The 17,499-nt window shown below is 37.9% G+C and overlaps 1 protein-coding gene across 1 annotated transcript; it reads left to right on the top strand.

Moving 5' to 3' along the window:
- Positions 1 to 9,213: 9,213 nt before the first annotated feature.
- TOMM5 (translocase of outer mitochondrial membrane 5) lies at positions 9,214 to 13,153 on the top strand. Its single transcript, XM_027859098.1, has 2 exons — positions 9,214 to 9,422; positions 12,447 to 13,153. The coding sequence occupies exons 1-2, from the start codon at positions 9,302 to 9,304 to the stop codon at positions 12,479 to 12,481; spliced, it is 156 nt and encodes a 51-aa protein (XP_027714899.1). The 5' UTR covers positions 9,214 to 9,301; the 3' UTR covers positions 12,482 to 13,153.
- The last annotated feature ends 4,346 nt before the right edge of the window (positions 13,154 to 17,499 follow it).

Here is a 17,499-nt window from a genome sequence, read left to right as displayed (position 1 = left end):
AAATGCTGAATACAGTGAAGAAATACTGTGCTTTAAGAGAGGCCCAACAGGTAAACCCAGGAGAGGAGAGTAATTCCACAACAAGGACAAGGAAAGACTTGGAAAAAAGAAATGGCTCAGCCGCAAGGACTACAAGAATGGCTAAAAGAAATGAAGCAAGAAATTAAAAATGAAATTAAAACTCTTAGAGGAAAAAATGGAAAGAAAATATCTAGTTTACCCAAATAATAGATTCCCTGAAAAATTGAGTGGAACAATCAGAATTCAATAACTCCACACAACAACAATAAATAGTAGAACAAAGTTAAAAGATTTAAAATTTTTTTAAAAAATGCAAGTTATCTACTGTTTCAAAACTACTGACCTGGGAAACTGGGCAAGGAGAGATATTTTAAGAATCGTCAGATTCCCAGAAAAGCATGGCCTAACCAAAAACCTAGATACCTTATGGGGTAGGATCAATATTCTACACTACCACCGTTACCACCATCCCCTGCAAATTTTCCTGTAAAGTATCTTTCAAAGTTGACTGGCTCAAGGGACTGAGGCTTGGACCTCTGACATAGCTGGAAATGTAACTAAGTGGCACAGTGGATAGGAGCACTGGGCATCAGGTCAGGAAGACCTTAGTATAAATCCCATCTTTGTACTTCCTGGCTGTGTGACAATGGGCAAGTCAATTTATGTCTGCCTGACTCAGTTTCCTCAACTGCAAAATGAGGATAATAAAAGTACCTACCTCTCAGGATTGTTGTGAGGATCAAATGAGATGATATTTGTAAAGCACTTAGCATAATACCTGCCACTCAGTAGACATTTAATAAATGCATATTTCTTTCCTTCTTAGTCACCTAGGTATAAAACACGTGGACCATAGACTTGTTGCCTTTTTCAGTCATTTTCAGTCATGTCTAATTCTTCTTGACCCAATTTAGGGTTTGCTTGGGAGAGATGTTGGAATGGTTTGCCATGTCCTTCTCCAGGTCATTTTAGAGATGAGGAAACTGAGGCCAACAGGGTTAAGTGATTTGCCCAGGGTCACACAGCTAGTAAGTGTCTGAGGCCAGATTTGAACTCAGGAAGATGAGTCTTCCTGACTCCAAGACCAGCACTCTCTCCACTGTACCATCTACCTGTCCTATACCGTAGACTAGCAGAATGAAAAACACTAGAAGCTGTACTTAATCAATGCTTTATCCCAGATTAACATCCTTTCCATGCTCTGAATATCCTCCTTCTGCAATAGCTAAGAAAACATCTTTTTGTTAGTGATTAGCTGGATTGTCTCATTTCATTTCAATTTCATACTGATAGCAGGGGACCAGCATGTCAGGCCTAGACTATTATACCACATTTCAAGAAGTCATAAAATAAAATTGCCCAGATTTATTAGAACAAAAGGGTAAAGTACAAATAAAAAGAATCCACCAATCATCTGGAAAAAAACAAAACAAAACAAAACAAGAAAAAACCCTGAAAATCAGGAATGACATAACCAGAAACCAGAGCCTCCAGGTCAAAGAAAAAATTCTGCAAGCAACCACAAAAAAAGTATCAAGAAATCATAATCAGATCATACAAGACTCTGCTGTTGTTTAATGTATTAATCCAGGGGTGGGGAACCTGTGGCCTCAAGGCCACATGTGGATGAAGCTATATCAAACCCAATAGGAAAACAGACAGGTACAGGGAGCAGGTGGAAAGTTTAAGAGACAGAATTGGGAGGAAATGATTATAAGCAAAACTAAAATTCAGCTTCACAGAGTGGATCATAAAAGAGAGAAAAAAGTACAAGAACCAGAGATGAAAGTCTAAGTTTGGTGAAGAAAGGTGGAGAAGAGGAGTAGAAACAGACCCTTTCAATTATAGATGAGTTGTTACAGGCAAGGCTTGACGAAAACCAATCCCCTGGTGCTTTAGGTTTGACATTGGAATGAAATAATAATAGTAATAGCTAGCATTTATATAGTACTTTAAGGTTTGCAAAGCACTTTACATATGTTATAGTATTTAATCCTTAACTGAAATAAGACATTTGTATGCCATTCAACAATTAGAAAAAAGAATTTTACTTAGCCATGGCAGGAGAAGGATATTCAGTAATGTTATGCACTGAAGACATTGTGAGTTGATTCAGCTGAGCAAAGTTCCCTTCTGAGTTATCCATAGTGGTCTATCAGACAAACTTCAGAGATTGGCTGAAGCTCCTCATTTTGTATTCAAGTGAACAGGAAGGGATGTCAATAGTGAACTTTGAAATACACACACACACACACACACACACAAGAGTATGTTTATGTATACATATATGTGTGTGTGTGTGTATATATATATATATATATATATATATCAGCTCAGCAGATCAAAGGCTTCCTAAGTTAAAATATATATAAATATGAATATATATACATACATACACACATATATATATTTATACATATATTTACATATAAAATTTTTTTTTTAACTTTGCAAGCCTTTGGTCTACTGAGCTAATTAAGTCTCATGGATGATCTCAATACCTTTTCTATTGATTTTTTTTTTTGGCTAGGTAATTGGGTTAAGTGACTTTTCCAGGGTTACACAGCTAGTAAATGTCAAGTGTCTGAGGCCAAATTTGAACTCAGATCCTCCTGACTCCAGGGCTGGTGTTCTATCCACTGCACCACCTAGCTGCCTCTCAATACCTTTTTAAGGAAAAACTAGCCTACCTCGCATGTGAGCAGGTGAGTTAAGATATTGTTCCCACTACACTAGAATTGATCATATTCTTTTTTTTTTTGTACACTTCTTTACAAAGAAAGAGGTAGGAAGGGGAAAAAAGGTAAAGTATAAGGTAATATACTAGAAGAAAATATACAATTAACAATCAAACTGTGAGTGTGATTGGGATGAGGGTACTGATAAAATGGAGAATGGTAATAAAATGGATAAGAAAGTGGATCTCAACAATAGATTTTTTATGAGAAACCCTAAACTTGAAACAAAAGGATTCACACAGAGCTAAAATGAGTGGCTAGAGCAGAATGTATTATGCTTCAGGAAATCTCAAACAAGGCAACAGTAAAAATAGAAATGGTTAAAAAAGATAAGCAAGGAAATTATATTATGCTTAAGATCACCATGTATAATGAATTAATAGCAATACTTAATATACATACACCAAATAGCATAGTATCTAACTATTTAAAGGAACAATTAATCAAATTACAAGAAGAAATAGACAGAAAAACTATTAATAGAGACCTCAATATCTATGTTTCAGACCTAGACAAATCTAAATGAAATTATAAGAAAAGTCAATGATGTGAATAGAATTTAGAAAAGTTGAATGTGATATCTCTGGTAATTACTTCATGGATATGTGTGTATGTGTATGTGTGTGTGTGTGGGCATGTGTACATTCATTTACATGTATTTCTAAGCTATGAGTGGTACCTTCATAAAACTGATTGTGAGTTAGGGCACAAAACCTTATAAACAAATGCAGGAGAGTAGAAACATTAAACACAGCTTTTATGGAACATATAACAATAAAAATTATAATCAAGAAAAGACATCTAAAGAATGGATTCAGGCCTAAAACTAATTAATTTAATCCTAAAGAACAATTGGCTCAAAGAATAAATCATAGAAATAGATAATTTCATCAAAGGAAATGACATTATACCAAAATTTTCAGCATGCTGCCAAAGCAGTCATTAGGGGAAATCAATAAAAGCAAAGGAATAGATCAAGAAACTGAACATGGAGCTTTTACACACTCACAGAAACACATACACACAATTCTAGAAAAGCAACAAAATGAAAAACTCAACTAAACACCAAAAATGAAATTCTGAGAATCAAAGAAGTTACTGGAGAGAGAGAGAGAGAGAGAGAGAGAGAGAGAAACATTTAATTAATAAAGCTGGGAGTCACTTTAAAAAAACTTATGCAATAAATAAACTATTAGCTAAATGATGCCTCCCCTCCTCAAAAAAGAGAGGAAAACCAAATTGCTAATAAAGTGAAAAAGACTTCACAACAAATAAAAAATAAATAAGGGAAACTATTAGAAATTATTTTGCCCAATTATTTGTCCAATTATACGTCCAGCAAAACTGATAAGTGAAATGGATGAATATTTACAAATATATAAAATACTCAAGTTAATAGAACAAGAAACAGAGAATATAAATAACCCAATCTCAGAGAAAATGAATAAGCCACAAAGGAATTCCCTAAGGAAATACAAAAAAACAAAATTCCAGGACCAAATGGATTTACAAATGAATTTTATTATACATTCAAAAACAGTTAATTCCAATATTATATAAATTGTTTAGAGAAATTAGAAAGTATCCTATCAAATTCTTTCTATGAAACATATATGGTCTTTATAATTAAACCAGAGAGAGACAAAGCAAAGAAAGGAAACTATAAACCAATATCCCTAATCAATACTAACAAATATATTGAATAAAATATTAGCAAAGAAACTATAACAATATATTAAAAACTATAACCAGATTAGATTTATAACAACAATGCAGTCTTGGTTCAGTATTAAGAAAATTATAAATTTAATACACAAATACTCATAGAAAAACAATAAAAACAATAAAAAGTTTTTAAATATAAAATACAATAATTCTGTATACTAAAAATATTTAAAAGCACAGGAATTAATGTATCATTCCTTAATATGATAAATAGTTCATATCTATAACCAAGCTCAAGTATTATCTGCAATGGAAAACTACTAGAGGGCTTTCCAGTAAGATTAGGAGTAAGTTGAAGATGTCCACTGTGTTTATTATTATTTGATGTTGTTCGTCATGCCGATATTTGAAATAGCTCTAGACATACTTACTATAGCAATAACACATCAAAATAAAATTGAAGGAAGAAGCATAGGCAAAAAGGAAACAAGTTCATTGCTTTTTATAGATGATAAAATGGTTTGCTTACAGAATTCTAAAGATTTAAATAAAAATTAACTGAAAAAAGTAATCCAGCAAAATAATGGAATATAAAATAAACCCCCCAAAATCATCCATCTTTCTGTATATTACTATCAAAAACCATAAGAAAGATGCCACACAAAAGAAATTCCTTTAAAAATAACTATAGAATGTGTAATATATCTTGCAATCCACCTACCAAGTCACATGCACTCTCACAGAAATTACATGTATGAACATAGCTACAAAACACTCTATAGAAATAAAAATAAACAAAAATTAGAGAGACATAATTGCTCATAGTTGAGCTATACCAATATAGTAAAAATGACATGAATATCTAAGTTAATTTTCAGATTAAGTTCCATATTAAAACTAGTTCCATAATCAAATTACCAGATTTTCTTTATAGATCTAGAAAAAAATAACAGAATTCATTGGAGAAAGAAAAGGTCAAAAATTTTAAGGAAACTAATGAAAAAATTGGGAAGATGGGGAGCCTGGGAGTATCATATCTCAAACTATACTACAAAGTAGCAATTAACAAAACTACTTGGTCCTGGTTGAAAAAAAAAAAAAAGTTGATCAATGTAACAGAGTAGGTATACAGTCTGAAAACAATTGAACATAGTGGAGGCAGCTAGGTGGCTTAGTGGATAGAGCTCTGGGCCTGGAATCAGGAAGACCTGAATTCAAATCTAACTCAACCTCTGTTTTCCTTAATCCACTGAGAAGTAAATGGCAAACCATTGCAGTATCTTTGCCACGAAGAGTCAGACATGACTGAACAACAAGTATAAATCCAAGGATCCCAGGGAAACTAAAAAGCAATCTGGCTGAAACTGGTTTTGAATCAACATATCACATTTTATAGCATAATAAGCACCAAATGTATACATGACCTAAATATAATCACATCACAGATAAACTGGAGGAGCAAGGAAGAAATTCTTTCACACCTATAGCTAAGGGAAGAATTCTTTATCAATGGAGGGTGGAGAGGGTCACTGGAGATAAAATGGACAATTTCAATTACATAGAGTTAAAATGTTTTTGCAAAAACAAAATCAGTGAAGTAAGAATTAGAAAGGAAATAGTAAACTGGAGGTAAAAATCTTTGCATCAAATTTCTCCGATAAAGGTCTGATGTAATATATATTGATAATTGATACAAATAAATAAGAATAGTCATTCTTCGAGATATAAATCACCGACGAATATAAATAAGCAATTCTTGAGGGGGAAAAGCCAAGCTATCAATAACCGTGTGAAAAAAAAATGTTCCAAATCACTAATAATAAGAAAAATGCAAATTAAACATCTAAAACAATTCTGAGATTCTGCTTTATAACCATTGAAGATGGCAGAGAAAAGAAAATGATCATTGTTGGAGGGGCTACTTTAAGACAAGCATACTAATGCACTGTTGTGAAGCTTTGAATTGGTCCAACCATTCTGGGAAACAATTTGGAACTATACCCAAACAGTCATTCAACTATGCATACCTTTTGACCCAGAAAATGCAACTGCTAGACCTACATCCCAAAAGAAATCAAAGAAAAAGGGAAAAGGACTCATAAATACAAAAATATTTATAGCAGTTACATTTGTTGTAGCAAAACTCTGGAAGCTAAAGTGGTGCTCATCAATTGGGGAATGGCTGAACAATTTGTTTTAAGACTGATAGAAATGACAAAAAGTTGCAGAGAAACCTGGGAAGATTTGTATAAACTGATGAAAAGTAGAACCAAGAAAACTTTTTTTTTCCTTTTTGGTGTGGTGATTGGGGTTAAGTGACTTGCCCAGGGTCACACTAGTAAGTGTTAAATGTCTGATGCTGGATTTGAACTCAGGTCTTCCTGACTCCAAGGTCAGAGCTTTATTCACTGCACCACCTAGTTGCCCCAAGAAAACTATTAACAACAAAAACAGAGTCATTGAAACATTTTTTCACAATTTAATATTTTATTTTTCTCAATTACACGTAAAAACAATTTTAGTATTCTTTTTTCAAATATTGAGTTCCAAGTTCTCTCCCTCCTTCCCTTTCCCTCTAATTAAGAAGGCAAGCAATTTGACATAGGTTATACAGAAACAGTTTTTTTAATGGAGAAGGGAATATAAAAGTCAGTAGGAAACAGTAGGATAACTTTAAATATACATTGATGTTGTATAGGCAGAGGGAGAAACAAGCTGCATGTAGTGAATACATACAGTTATATATGCAATCTTCTTTTTCTGATCTGCTTTGCAAATGCAAATGCTCTTCTTGTTTGGTGTTTTAAGTTCAGAAGAAAAACAATTGAATTTTTTTAATCATGAAAGAGATGATTTTAGGGAAACCTGGGAAGATTTGTATGAAATGATGCAGAATGAAGGGAGCAAAACCAGAAGTATTTATGCAAAACCAACCACATTGTAAAGAAAAACAAATTGTGAAGATTTAAGCAATTTAATCAATGAAATGATTATGGTGGATAGAGCACCAGCCCTGGATTCAGGAAGACCTGAGTTCAAATCCAGCCTCAGACACATAACACTTACTAGCTGTGTGACTCTGGGCAAGTCACTTAATCCCATTGCCTAACCAAAAAAAAAAAAAAAAAAGATTATGGCTCCAGAGGTACTAGGATAAAGCATGCTATCCACCTGTTAACAGAGACATGACAAAATGGTCTCAAGGTAGAGAATGAGAAATAAATTTTCAGACACGCCAATAAGTGGATTTGCCTTGCTTGTCTATATATATATGTTTGTTACAAGGGTTTTGCTTTTCCTTCCCGATCCCCCACCCCCAGTTTTGACAGGAGGAGAGGGAGGCTATCAAAAATGTGCTTAAAAATCAGGAAGAGAGTCACTAAAGTAATATCAAAACTAAGAACTGACTGGTTTCCTGGGATTTGTAGTTCAGAAGGACAATCATTCCCTCTCACACCTGAGAATAATTTAAGACCTAGCACAGTGCCTGATCAGCACTCCATAAATACTTGTTGATTAACTGAATTGTGGGATGATTTCTTTTCCAAACTAATATGTATCCATCCCCAGCATCCTTAGTACTGCAGAGACAGCTCTTCTGAAGGCACTGAAAAAAAATCGCAGAAAAATAGGACCAGGGACAAAACCATTGCTATTAGGTAATCCTGTGGATAGCACACTTCCAGAATGATTGGGATGTCATTTTCAATGTACAGGAATGAACTTCCACTAAACTGCTTTAGGAAAATAAAACGTAATTATATTTGCTGGTGTGTTTTTAAAATGGCTATGGAAACCTGTTTGATCTACACTTATATCACAGATCATTTAAGTTTTGGAGGGGAAAATCCTTTTTTATAATATGGTTTTGAGAACCTTTATATATATTAAAGTGCCATATAAATCTTAATTAATTTTATTTAGTGTGATGTAGAAGAAGGAGAACTTATTTGGATGAAAAGGCATGATTTGAACCCAAGACCCGCCACCTACTAACTTGTGAAGTTGGTCAAGTTATTTCCTTTTTCTAGGTTTCCAATTTTTTCCTCTCCAAAATGAGACGGTTGCCCCTCTTGCAGAGGAGTGATGGATTCAAGATGCAGAATAAGACCTACATTTTGAGAAAAGGCTAATGTGGAAATGTTTTGCTTGACTATGCATAGTTGGTACAAGGGCTTTCTTCTTTTTTTTCCCCCAGTGGGGAAGAACGAGAGGAAGAGAGTGAGGATAGAGGGAGGGAAGGAGGGAAGGAAGAAAGGAAGGCAAGCCATCTTTTTTTGAAAAATGAACAGAACCAGAATCAGAGGCATGCAGAACAGCTTTAAAAGCTACAGGTTAAATATATTATTTATATTATGTATATAATTATATACTTTGTTACATATTTTAAAAGAAAAACACGTGTATATAATAGAGATCGATAGTTTTGTGTATGTTTCTTTTTTTCTGTTCTAAGTATAAGGAAACGCCCATTTTATTTGTAGTTTATTAGGATTAGAATAAAAATAAACAAAAATTTTAAAACAATAAAACAAGGTTGGGCTGGATCTCTTCTAGCTTGACCTCATCATTACATACATATATACATATACGTATATATGTATAGATGGCATTTTCATCATGAGCTCCTGCCGCCAAGCACACTGCACTTGTACTTCGAGTCACCTTGGTGCACACCCCACCCATCCTGGGATTCGCAGGATGACGTTATTTCCAATCGCCCGAACCTGTATTGTCCCCGCCGCCGCCCCGTAGCTCAGCGCGTGGTCCAAATGCCCGGAAGGGGGTTGGGCGCGATTTCCGGAGAGCCGGCAGACTGCGTGAGCTGCCGCGGAGATCGGGTTTACGCTGTCCGCAACCGACAGATCGAACTCAGCATGTTCCGGCTTGAGAACATGGGGCCGAAGCTAGACCCCGAGGAGCTCAAGCGCAAGATGCGTGAGGATGTGGTCTCCTCGGTCCGCAACTTTCTCCTCTACGTGGCCCTGCTGCGCGTCAGTGAGTGACCTTTCCCACCTGCGCGGGCCTGCGGGGTCGGGGGTCAGGGTCAGGGTCAGGGCAGCACGAGACGAGCGAGCCGCCGCGGGAGGCGGGGGCAGGAGGAGCAGCGCGGCGAGGGGCGGTGTGAATCTCGGCGCGCGGCGGGGGGCCTTGGGGTCCCAGCAGCGGAGAAGAGCGCTGCACCCCTCCCTCACCCCCTGCTCCTCCACCTGTTCAGCTCTCTTGTCGCTTCTGGGCCTCAGTTTCTTTTGTGACATGCCGCCCCCCCCCCCCCCCCCGAGCCCCTGAGACGTTCGTTCCCTTCCTCGAGGGCGTGCGGGTCTGGTTCCACGGCCAGGGCTCTGTCCACGACCCCACAGTTTAGATCACATGATCCTTTTCAAATCCTTCCATTTCTGGGGTCCATATACTTATTTTGTTTTAATATTGGGGAGAATACTGATCGTGGCAGTCAAAAAGACTTGAGTTTAAATGCTGTCTCAGTCACTTACTTACCTGTGTGACTTTGGGCAAGTCACTTTCCCTCTGCCTTAGTTTCCTCATGTGTAAAATGGAGGTAATAATGGCAAGTCATTTAACTTCTTTCACAGTTTCCTCCCTTGTAAAATAGAGGTAATACTAATGGCAAGTTAACTTCGTCTCAGTTCCCTCTCATTTGTAAAATGTAGGTAATAATAGCAAATCATTTAATCTCGGTCTGCCTCAGTTTCCTCATCTGTGCAGTGGAGGTAGTAAAATAATAGCACCTCTCAGTGTTGTTTTTAGGATAATGAAATCCTTTGATACATGTACCCTTGATCTCATCCTCTTCTGTCCTTTCCCGTAGATTGCCTCCCCAGATCATCTCCACTTCTCTTAAATCTTCCACTCCTCCTCATCTACTGGCTCCTTCCATGCTGCCCACAGACATGTCAAAGTATCCCCCCAAACTCCCCTATTTGGGGGGTTCACCGACCCCTAAAGTGATTGACCGATGTCATTCCCCCTTTTAAAACCAAACTCAGAAAAAGCTGTCTACATGCTTTGCCTCTTCTTCCTCTCTTTACCCAGCTATCAGCCCTTTGTAATCCAGCTTCTGACCTCCAGACAACTGAAACTGCTCTCTCCAGAGTTATCATTGATCTCTTAATTGTTAAATCTAAATTAGCCTGACCTCTGTGCCACATTTGACACTTGACCAACCAGCTCTTCTTGGATACTCTTTCCACTCTGGGATTTCATGACACAAATCTCTCGTTTCTCCCCCTACCCATCTGACTTTTTTCTCTTAGTCTTATTTCCTGATCTGGTGGGTATCCTCTATGGCTCAGTCCTGGACCCTTTTCTCTCTACACTCTCTCAGGTAGGAGCCTCATCAATGTCCTTGAATTTAATTATCATCTCCTTTCAGGTAGCTCCCTGATCCTCTTGTTTATACAATTGTTTATAGGATTGTTTTATACAATCCTAGTCAGCCGCCGTCCTCAACTGCCTGTTAGATATTTCAGACTGGACAGGTATCTCAGAATCAACATGTGTAAAATTGAACTCATTGGCTTTCACTCGAAAGCCACACCTTCCAAATTTCTCTATTTCTGTTAAGAGTCCCACCATCCTTCCAGTAATCCAGGTGCACATTCTTGACTCCTAACCCTGTGTCACCTTAATTATCTTTTCAGTTGCCAAATCTTGTAGTTTTGACCTTTATAACATCTGTTCCATTTTTCCTCTTGTCTCCATTCACACAGCCACCACCTTAGTTCAAGCCCTCATCGTTTGCTGCCTGGACTACTGCAGTAGCCTCTTAATTGGTCTTCTACCTCATATTTCTCCCTTTAACAATCCATCCCACACAGAGCTGCCAAAATGATTTTCAGAACCATGTAACTTTCCTACTAAATAAACTCCAGTGGCTTCTTGTTACTTGAAGAATCCAATAAACTTCTCTGATTGGCATTAACAGCCCTTCAAAACTGGGCGTGTGATATAATACTCTCCTCCTCTGCACTCCAGCCAGTTTGGTCTCTCTGTTCCTTCCACTGGACACTCAGTCACCTATCTCTTTACCTTTGCACTGGTCATAGTCTATCATCATTTCTACTTCCTAGAATCCCTAGTTTCCTTCAAGACTCATCCCAAGCACCATTTTCTACATTAAACCTTTCCTGAGCCCCCTCACTAGAATCTCCCCTTCCCCAGAAGTTATTCTCTATTTATTTTGTATATGCTTATGTATGCAAATGCAGTCTCCTCTGATAGAATGTAAGAACCTCGAGGGCAGGGACCATTTTCATCTTTGTATCCCTTAGCATATAGTGTAATTCATAGCTGTCACTTAGTAAACTCTTGCTGATAATAATAGCTAACATTTCCATAACGCTTACAGTGTGCCAAGCACTGTGCTAATAAATGCTTTACAATTATTATCTCATTTGATCTTCACAAGGACCTTGGGAGGTAGGTGCTGTTATTATCCCCATTTTACAGATGAGGAAAACTGAGGCAAACAGATTGACTTACCCAGGATCATATAGCTAGGAAGTGTCTGAGACCAGTTTTGAACTCAGTTCTTCCTGACTTCAGGCCTTTATCCAGTGTGCCACCTAGCTCTCCCAGCTGATACATTATTGACTAATATCTAAAGTATGTAGAATGAAAAAATCTTGACCTTTTGCTCTGTCTTTGCCCATTTTGAGCAGTAGGTATCATTCTTGATCTTATGGTTAATATATTAAGAAATGTTTCTTTACTATTAGCATATGATAAATTTAGCATAGTTGAATTTTTAATCAACATAGGGGAAAAAATGATTCTGGTAGCTCTTTTGGCCAGAGTACTTTTCAGACAAAGGTTCATTGACTTTTATTTAAATGGAGTTTTGAAATGTTAATTTTTTAAAAATGCCACATGTATGAACCTGGTCTACTTGCAATGATATTTTGCTCATAAAGCACTTAGAATAAATAACTGAATCAGATGAAGGAACTTGTACTCTTAATATCTCATTCTTCATTTTTGCTTTTTCTTCCCCACCCTTCATAGCACCCTATATTTTAAAGAAGTTGGACAGCATATGAAGATCATGTTGAAGAGAGACATTGGCATGTGAGAGCATGAACTTCAGAATACGGTTACGATTTCCCATTTGCTAATAAACAGGCACAAAAAGACATCAAAGACTTCTGGTACTGAATAGATATGAAAACTCTGCTTACTAAGAATGAGTTTGACCTCGGTGAAAAAGCTAGCAACTGAAAGAAAGCATGAAGTTTTTTTCTCTTTGACACTGTTTAAGAAATGTTAAGCAGACTTCTTTGGTCTCATACTGCTGTGTTGACATCATACAACCTTCATAAATTTTGGTTCAGTTGTAAATAGTTTTATCAAACTACATTTTGTAGTGAATACTCATTGTAAGGGAGCTACCTCTGAAATTATCTCATTACTTCTGTAGAACCTCCTGCCTCTGTGAGGAATATGCATTGTGAAAGATTTTTTTGTGATTACTTTTGTTGAAATTGATACCATTATGATAGCACAGTACTGTTAGTCTTTATTTTTAATAAATGTGCCATTTTTTAGAAGTATTAGATTTGATTTAAATTTTCCTTTTTTCCCCCTTATTTCAGTGTTTGGTGATTTAGGACTGTCTTAGGACTGTGTTGTGACTGTTATACATCGTGCCAAGCTTCCCCAGTTTGGCCTTGTCAATTTGCCAATCTTGAAAAATACAGCTTCAGTTTGTATAATTGTTTTAACTTCTTTTTTTGGGGGGGGGGGGGCTAGGCAGTGGGGTTAAGTGACTTGCCCAGGGTCATACAGCTAGTAAGTGTTATGTGTCTGAGGCTGGATTTGAACTCAGGTCCTCCTGAATCCAGGGCCAGTGCGCTATCCACTGCGCCACCTAGCTGCCCCTCATTGTTTTAACTTCTGAACAACCTGTATGAAAAATAACTTACTGATAAAAGCTGCAGCTACTGCCTAACAAAGGAGGAAAATAATCCATCCTGAAACAGATGATTATGTGATAATAGTAATCGCTAATTTTTATGTTGGAATGCCAGCCTTAATAGTAACTCATGGCTTATCATCTCAGCTCTAAACTGAGGTAGGTATGGCTGAATCTCAGGAGATGCTCTCTTAATTTTGGTGGCTTATCCCCTACCTGATCTCAGCTCTAAGCCCCTAGGAACATCAGAATTGGACTTAAGTCATTCTAAGGACTGTCCCAGGAGGGGCTGAGGATAGCAAACATTCAGCACAACAGAGGCTTGTTAAAAATCATGACAACACAGGAAAGTCAATAGAAATAGCCCTCTTCTAATAAGCTCTCCACCCCTGGGTTCAGTGCCAGCCCTGAAAACTCATGGTCCACCACTTAGTGAATAGACCGAGGATCTCAGTGAAGGAGTAGCATTATCAGTCAGTCAGTCTACTAGCATTTACTAAGTTCCTCGAGCCCGCCAGGGTCACAAAGAGAGGCAAAAAACAATCCCTGCTCTCAAGGAGCTCCTAATCTACGTGGGTCAGAGATAGAACATGCAAACAGTTTTGTACAAACAAACTATATACAGGATAAATTTGTGGTAGTCTCAGGAGGAAAGCACTAAGATGAGGGTTCTTGTTTGTCACCTGTTTCCCTCAGGTTTGCTTGTTCCCCTGGTGCTGTTACTGCTGTTGCTGGGAAGAATGCTCCAACTCACTTTTAATCTATAGTCTCCAAAGTTTCCAGGGTTTTACATTCTCAACCACATAATCCCTTTCAGCAAGCCGGCTTAGTGCTCCTCAGGATTGATGACCCTGGCCTTGGAAACTATTGTGCTAGGGCAGTTGCCCCCCCTTCTTACCCTGACATAGATTTCATCCCACACACTTCTCTCACCTCCCCCCAACTCCCTTCAGCCCCAGCTTCCCTAGTGAAGCTTCCTGCCTTCAGGAAACCTGATTGGCTCCAGCTTCTGTGACACACTTCCAGGCCTAGGGCAAATAAAGTGCACAAACCATGAAGCCTACCTAAGGACTGACCAGACTCATTTCTAGATGGAGGGGAGGGGGGCTGCTGTATCCTTGTTGTATATCTTTGCTGGATTTGGGCAAAGTAAACCTGCTTTGTTCAGTGATTCACGAGTGTCTCATTTCCTTCCAATACGGAACCTGAACTAGGAGGGTGCTGACTTTAGAGCATTTGGCATGATCAATAGGCTGGAATGAGATGGACTCTTGACTCACAAGATGGTGGAGTTGGGATAAGAGCCCCACAAATACGGAGGGGTGGGGTGGGGTGGGGGTGAGGGTTCTGTGAGTGCCTGGCTGATACTGCCTTGCTCCCCAAGGGCAGTTAGTGTTCAGGGGCTCATGAGTGCCTTACTTCATCCCAGCATCAAACCTGAGCTAAGAGGATGCTGACTTTAGAGTCATGCTTATAATATCCATCTTCTCTTATCTCTTAGGTACTAGTGCCTATTTCCATCCCACTCAAGGGAAGGAAGAGGGAGCTCTTTCTTCAAAACTATTTTGGCCAAATATGTGAATACTATATTGTTATTTAACTTTCCACTCCCAGTTCCTTGTGTAGGAAACTTCTGTAAGTTGGAAAAGCCCTGCCCCACCTGCACGTAAGGATTGTGCTATTGTTTTGAACTTCATGTCACTCATTAATGGATCCTTGACTATGTAAGGAGAACCTTATTTTTCAACTGGAGAAACTATTTGAAAATGAGTTTCATTTTATAATGAATCATTAAAGCATTTGCTAAATGCTTTTGTATAGTATTATGTTGTTCAGTTGTGTCCAACTCTTCGTGATCCCATTTGGAGTTTTCTTGGCAAGGATGCTAAGTGGTTTGCCATTTCCTGCTCCAGCTCATTTTACAGAAGATGAAACTGAAGCAAATAGATCTAAGCATAACCAGGGTCATGCAGCTAGTGAGTACATGTAAAAGGTCCAATTTGAACTCAGGTCTTCCTGATTCCAGACCCAGTGCTCTATCCACTGTGCCACCTATACACTATACAAAGTATGTTAAATAGTCCCCACCCTATTTGGGGATAAAGAGCTTTATTCCTAGATGAAATAGTGATCTGAACATAAACTACCAATGCTACTAAATGTCAGGAAGATTGGGGTACTGTGGGGAACAGAGATGGAAGAGGGCAGAGGTGGCATCTTGTATTCAGTATGAGAGATTCCTAGAGAGCTTCCAAAATGCCAGGTTGCAATGAATAGCTCAAATAAGTGCACCAATATTTCCACAAAGATAATTTTTTTAAATAATATTTTTTCTCCAATTACATGTAAAGATAATTTTTAACATTCTTTTTTTTTAGAGTTTCAAATTTTCTTCTATCTCGTCTCCCCCTTCCCTGAGATAGTAAGCAATCAGATATAGGTTATGCATATGCAATCATGCAATACATATTTCCATATTAGTAGTATTATGAAAGAAGACACAGACCAAAATGGGGGGAAAAAAACTGAAAAAAATAAAGGAAGTTAAAAAAAGTATACTTCAATCTGCATTCAGCCTTTATCAGTTTTCTCTCTGGAGATGGATAGCATTTTTCGTCATGAGTACTTTGGAATTGTCCTGGATTTCTGAGAATAGCTAAGTCATTCATAGTTGATCATCTTACAATATTGCTGTTACTGTGTGCAATGTTCTCCTTCCACTAGGATATTTAGAGAAGCCATATAATGGGAAAGAAGCTGATAGCATCATAGACTTAGTGCTGGGAGGGAAGTTAAAGGCCATAATGTCCAACCCTCTTTTTTTTAGGTGAAGAAACTGAGGCAGAGACAGGTTAAGTAACTTGCCCAGTATTACACAACCAGAAAGTGTCTTGAGGCAGGATTTTAACCCAGGTCTTCCTGACTCTCAGTCCACTCTTACCCGATATGCCGTACAACCTCTCTACATTGATATATATTCTAGCCTATATTATGAGAAACAGTGCAGCAAGAATGATAGTGAGGGAGAAATTGAGAATGGGAGTAGTGGTTCAGCTCTGGTGCTTGATGTTTGCTCCTGAGTCTTTCTTCTTTATTTTATGGTGGAAAAAGGATGTTTATGGGTATCTCTGTCCAGGTTGTACTACTTCACGGCCACATGGTATTTACTAAAATTGGATAAACAATGTTGACAGTTATGGGCAGATCCAGCCTAAAGATGCATGTCAAAATGGTATCATTTGAGCTTACTCTCAATTTTCTTTTTTCTTTTTTTTTTTTAAGTGAGACAGTATGCTGTAGACAGCTCACCTCAGAGCCAGGAAGAGCTGGGCTCAGGGTTCCACTCTTCATGCTGGTTAAATGACACTCAGGAGGTTACTTAATCTCTCAGTATTCTATGCGACCTTTTAGACTAAGATGCAGAGAAGGTGCTGAGCTGTATTGGTAGAGGCAGTCTCCTATACAAATAAAATAACAAGTCCAGTCCCCGTGCCTTCCTTTTAACACATTTTATTGATTTTTGTTTGTTTGTTTGCACATCACCTACGCTTCTCAATGCATGCCTCCCTCCTTCCAGAGATCCATCTCAATAACAGAGAATTTAGAAGGGGGGGAGAGGGGGAAAGTGCAACTAAATTAAGCAGCGCATCAAAAAAGTTTGACCTTATATTCAGTGCTCCACACTCGTAGTCCTATGTAGTCCAGTGAGGTGGACAGGGAGATCTGGGTTCAAAATCCCTCCTCAGACATTACTGTCTCTTTGACCTTGGGCAAGTCACCAGCAACTTCTCTCAGCCTTCATTTCCTCATCTTTTAAATAAAGGGATTGAACTAGATGATCTTACTTCTAATTCTCTAAATCTAGGGTTCTATGATCTGTAAAACGGGGGGGGGGGCGGCGTGAGGGGAGGTAGAGTCTGATCTCTATTCTTTGAAGCCAAACTTGATTATTTTAATTTCATAGCATTCAGTGGCGATTGTTTGGTTCGTATTGATCGTTTCCATTTTTATTTTATTTTTATCATGTATATTGTTTTTCTGGTTCCTTACTCTGTTTTCAATCCCTAGAAAAAATTACCCAGATGAACAATAAATGGAATGATTTAAAACCTACAGTGTAGTGCAATAAAGGATCTTCTTTTCACA

This window comes from Vombatus ursinus, unplaced genomic scaffold, assembly GCF_900497805.2.
Source record: "Vombatus ursinus unplaced genomic scaffold, bare-nosed wombat genome assembly UNPS02014158.1, whole genome shotgun sequence".
NCBI classification, from domain to species: Eukaryota; Metazoa; Chordata; class Mammalia; order Diprotodontia; family Vombatidae; genus Vombatus; species Vombatus ursinus.
This window is presented reverse-complemented; position numbering and strand designations above follow the sequence as displayed.

Coding starts and splice junctions, on each gene's coding strand:
- TOMM5 (XM_027859098.1), top strand. CDS start 9,302: ATGTTCCGGCTTGAGAACATGGGGCCGAAGCTAGACCCCGAGGAGCTC. Junction 9,423..12,446: donor CGTGGCCCTGCTGCGCGTCA/GTGAGTGACCTT, acceptor CACCCTTCATAG/CACCCTATATTTTAAAGAAG.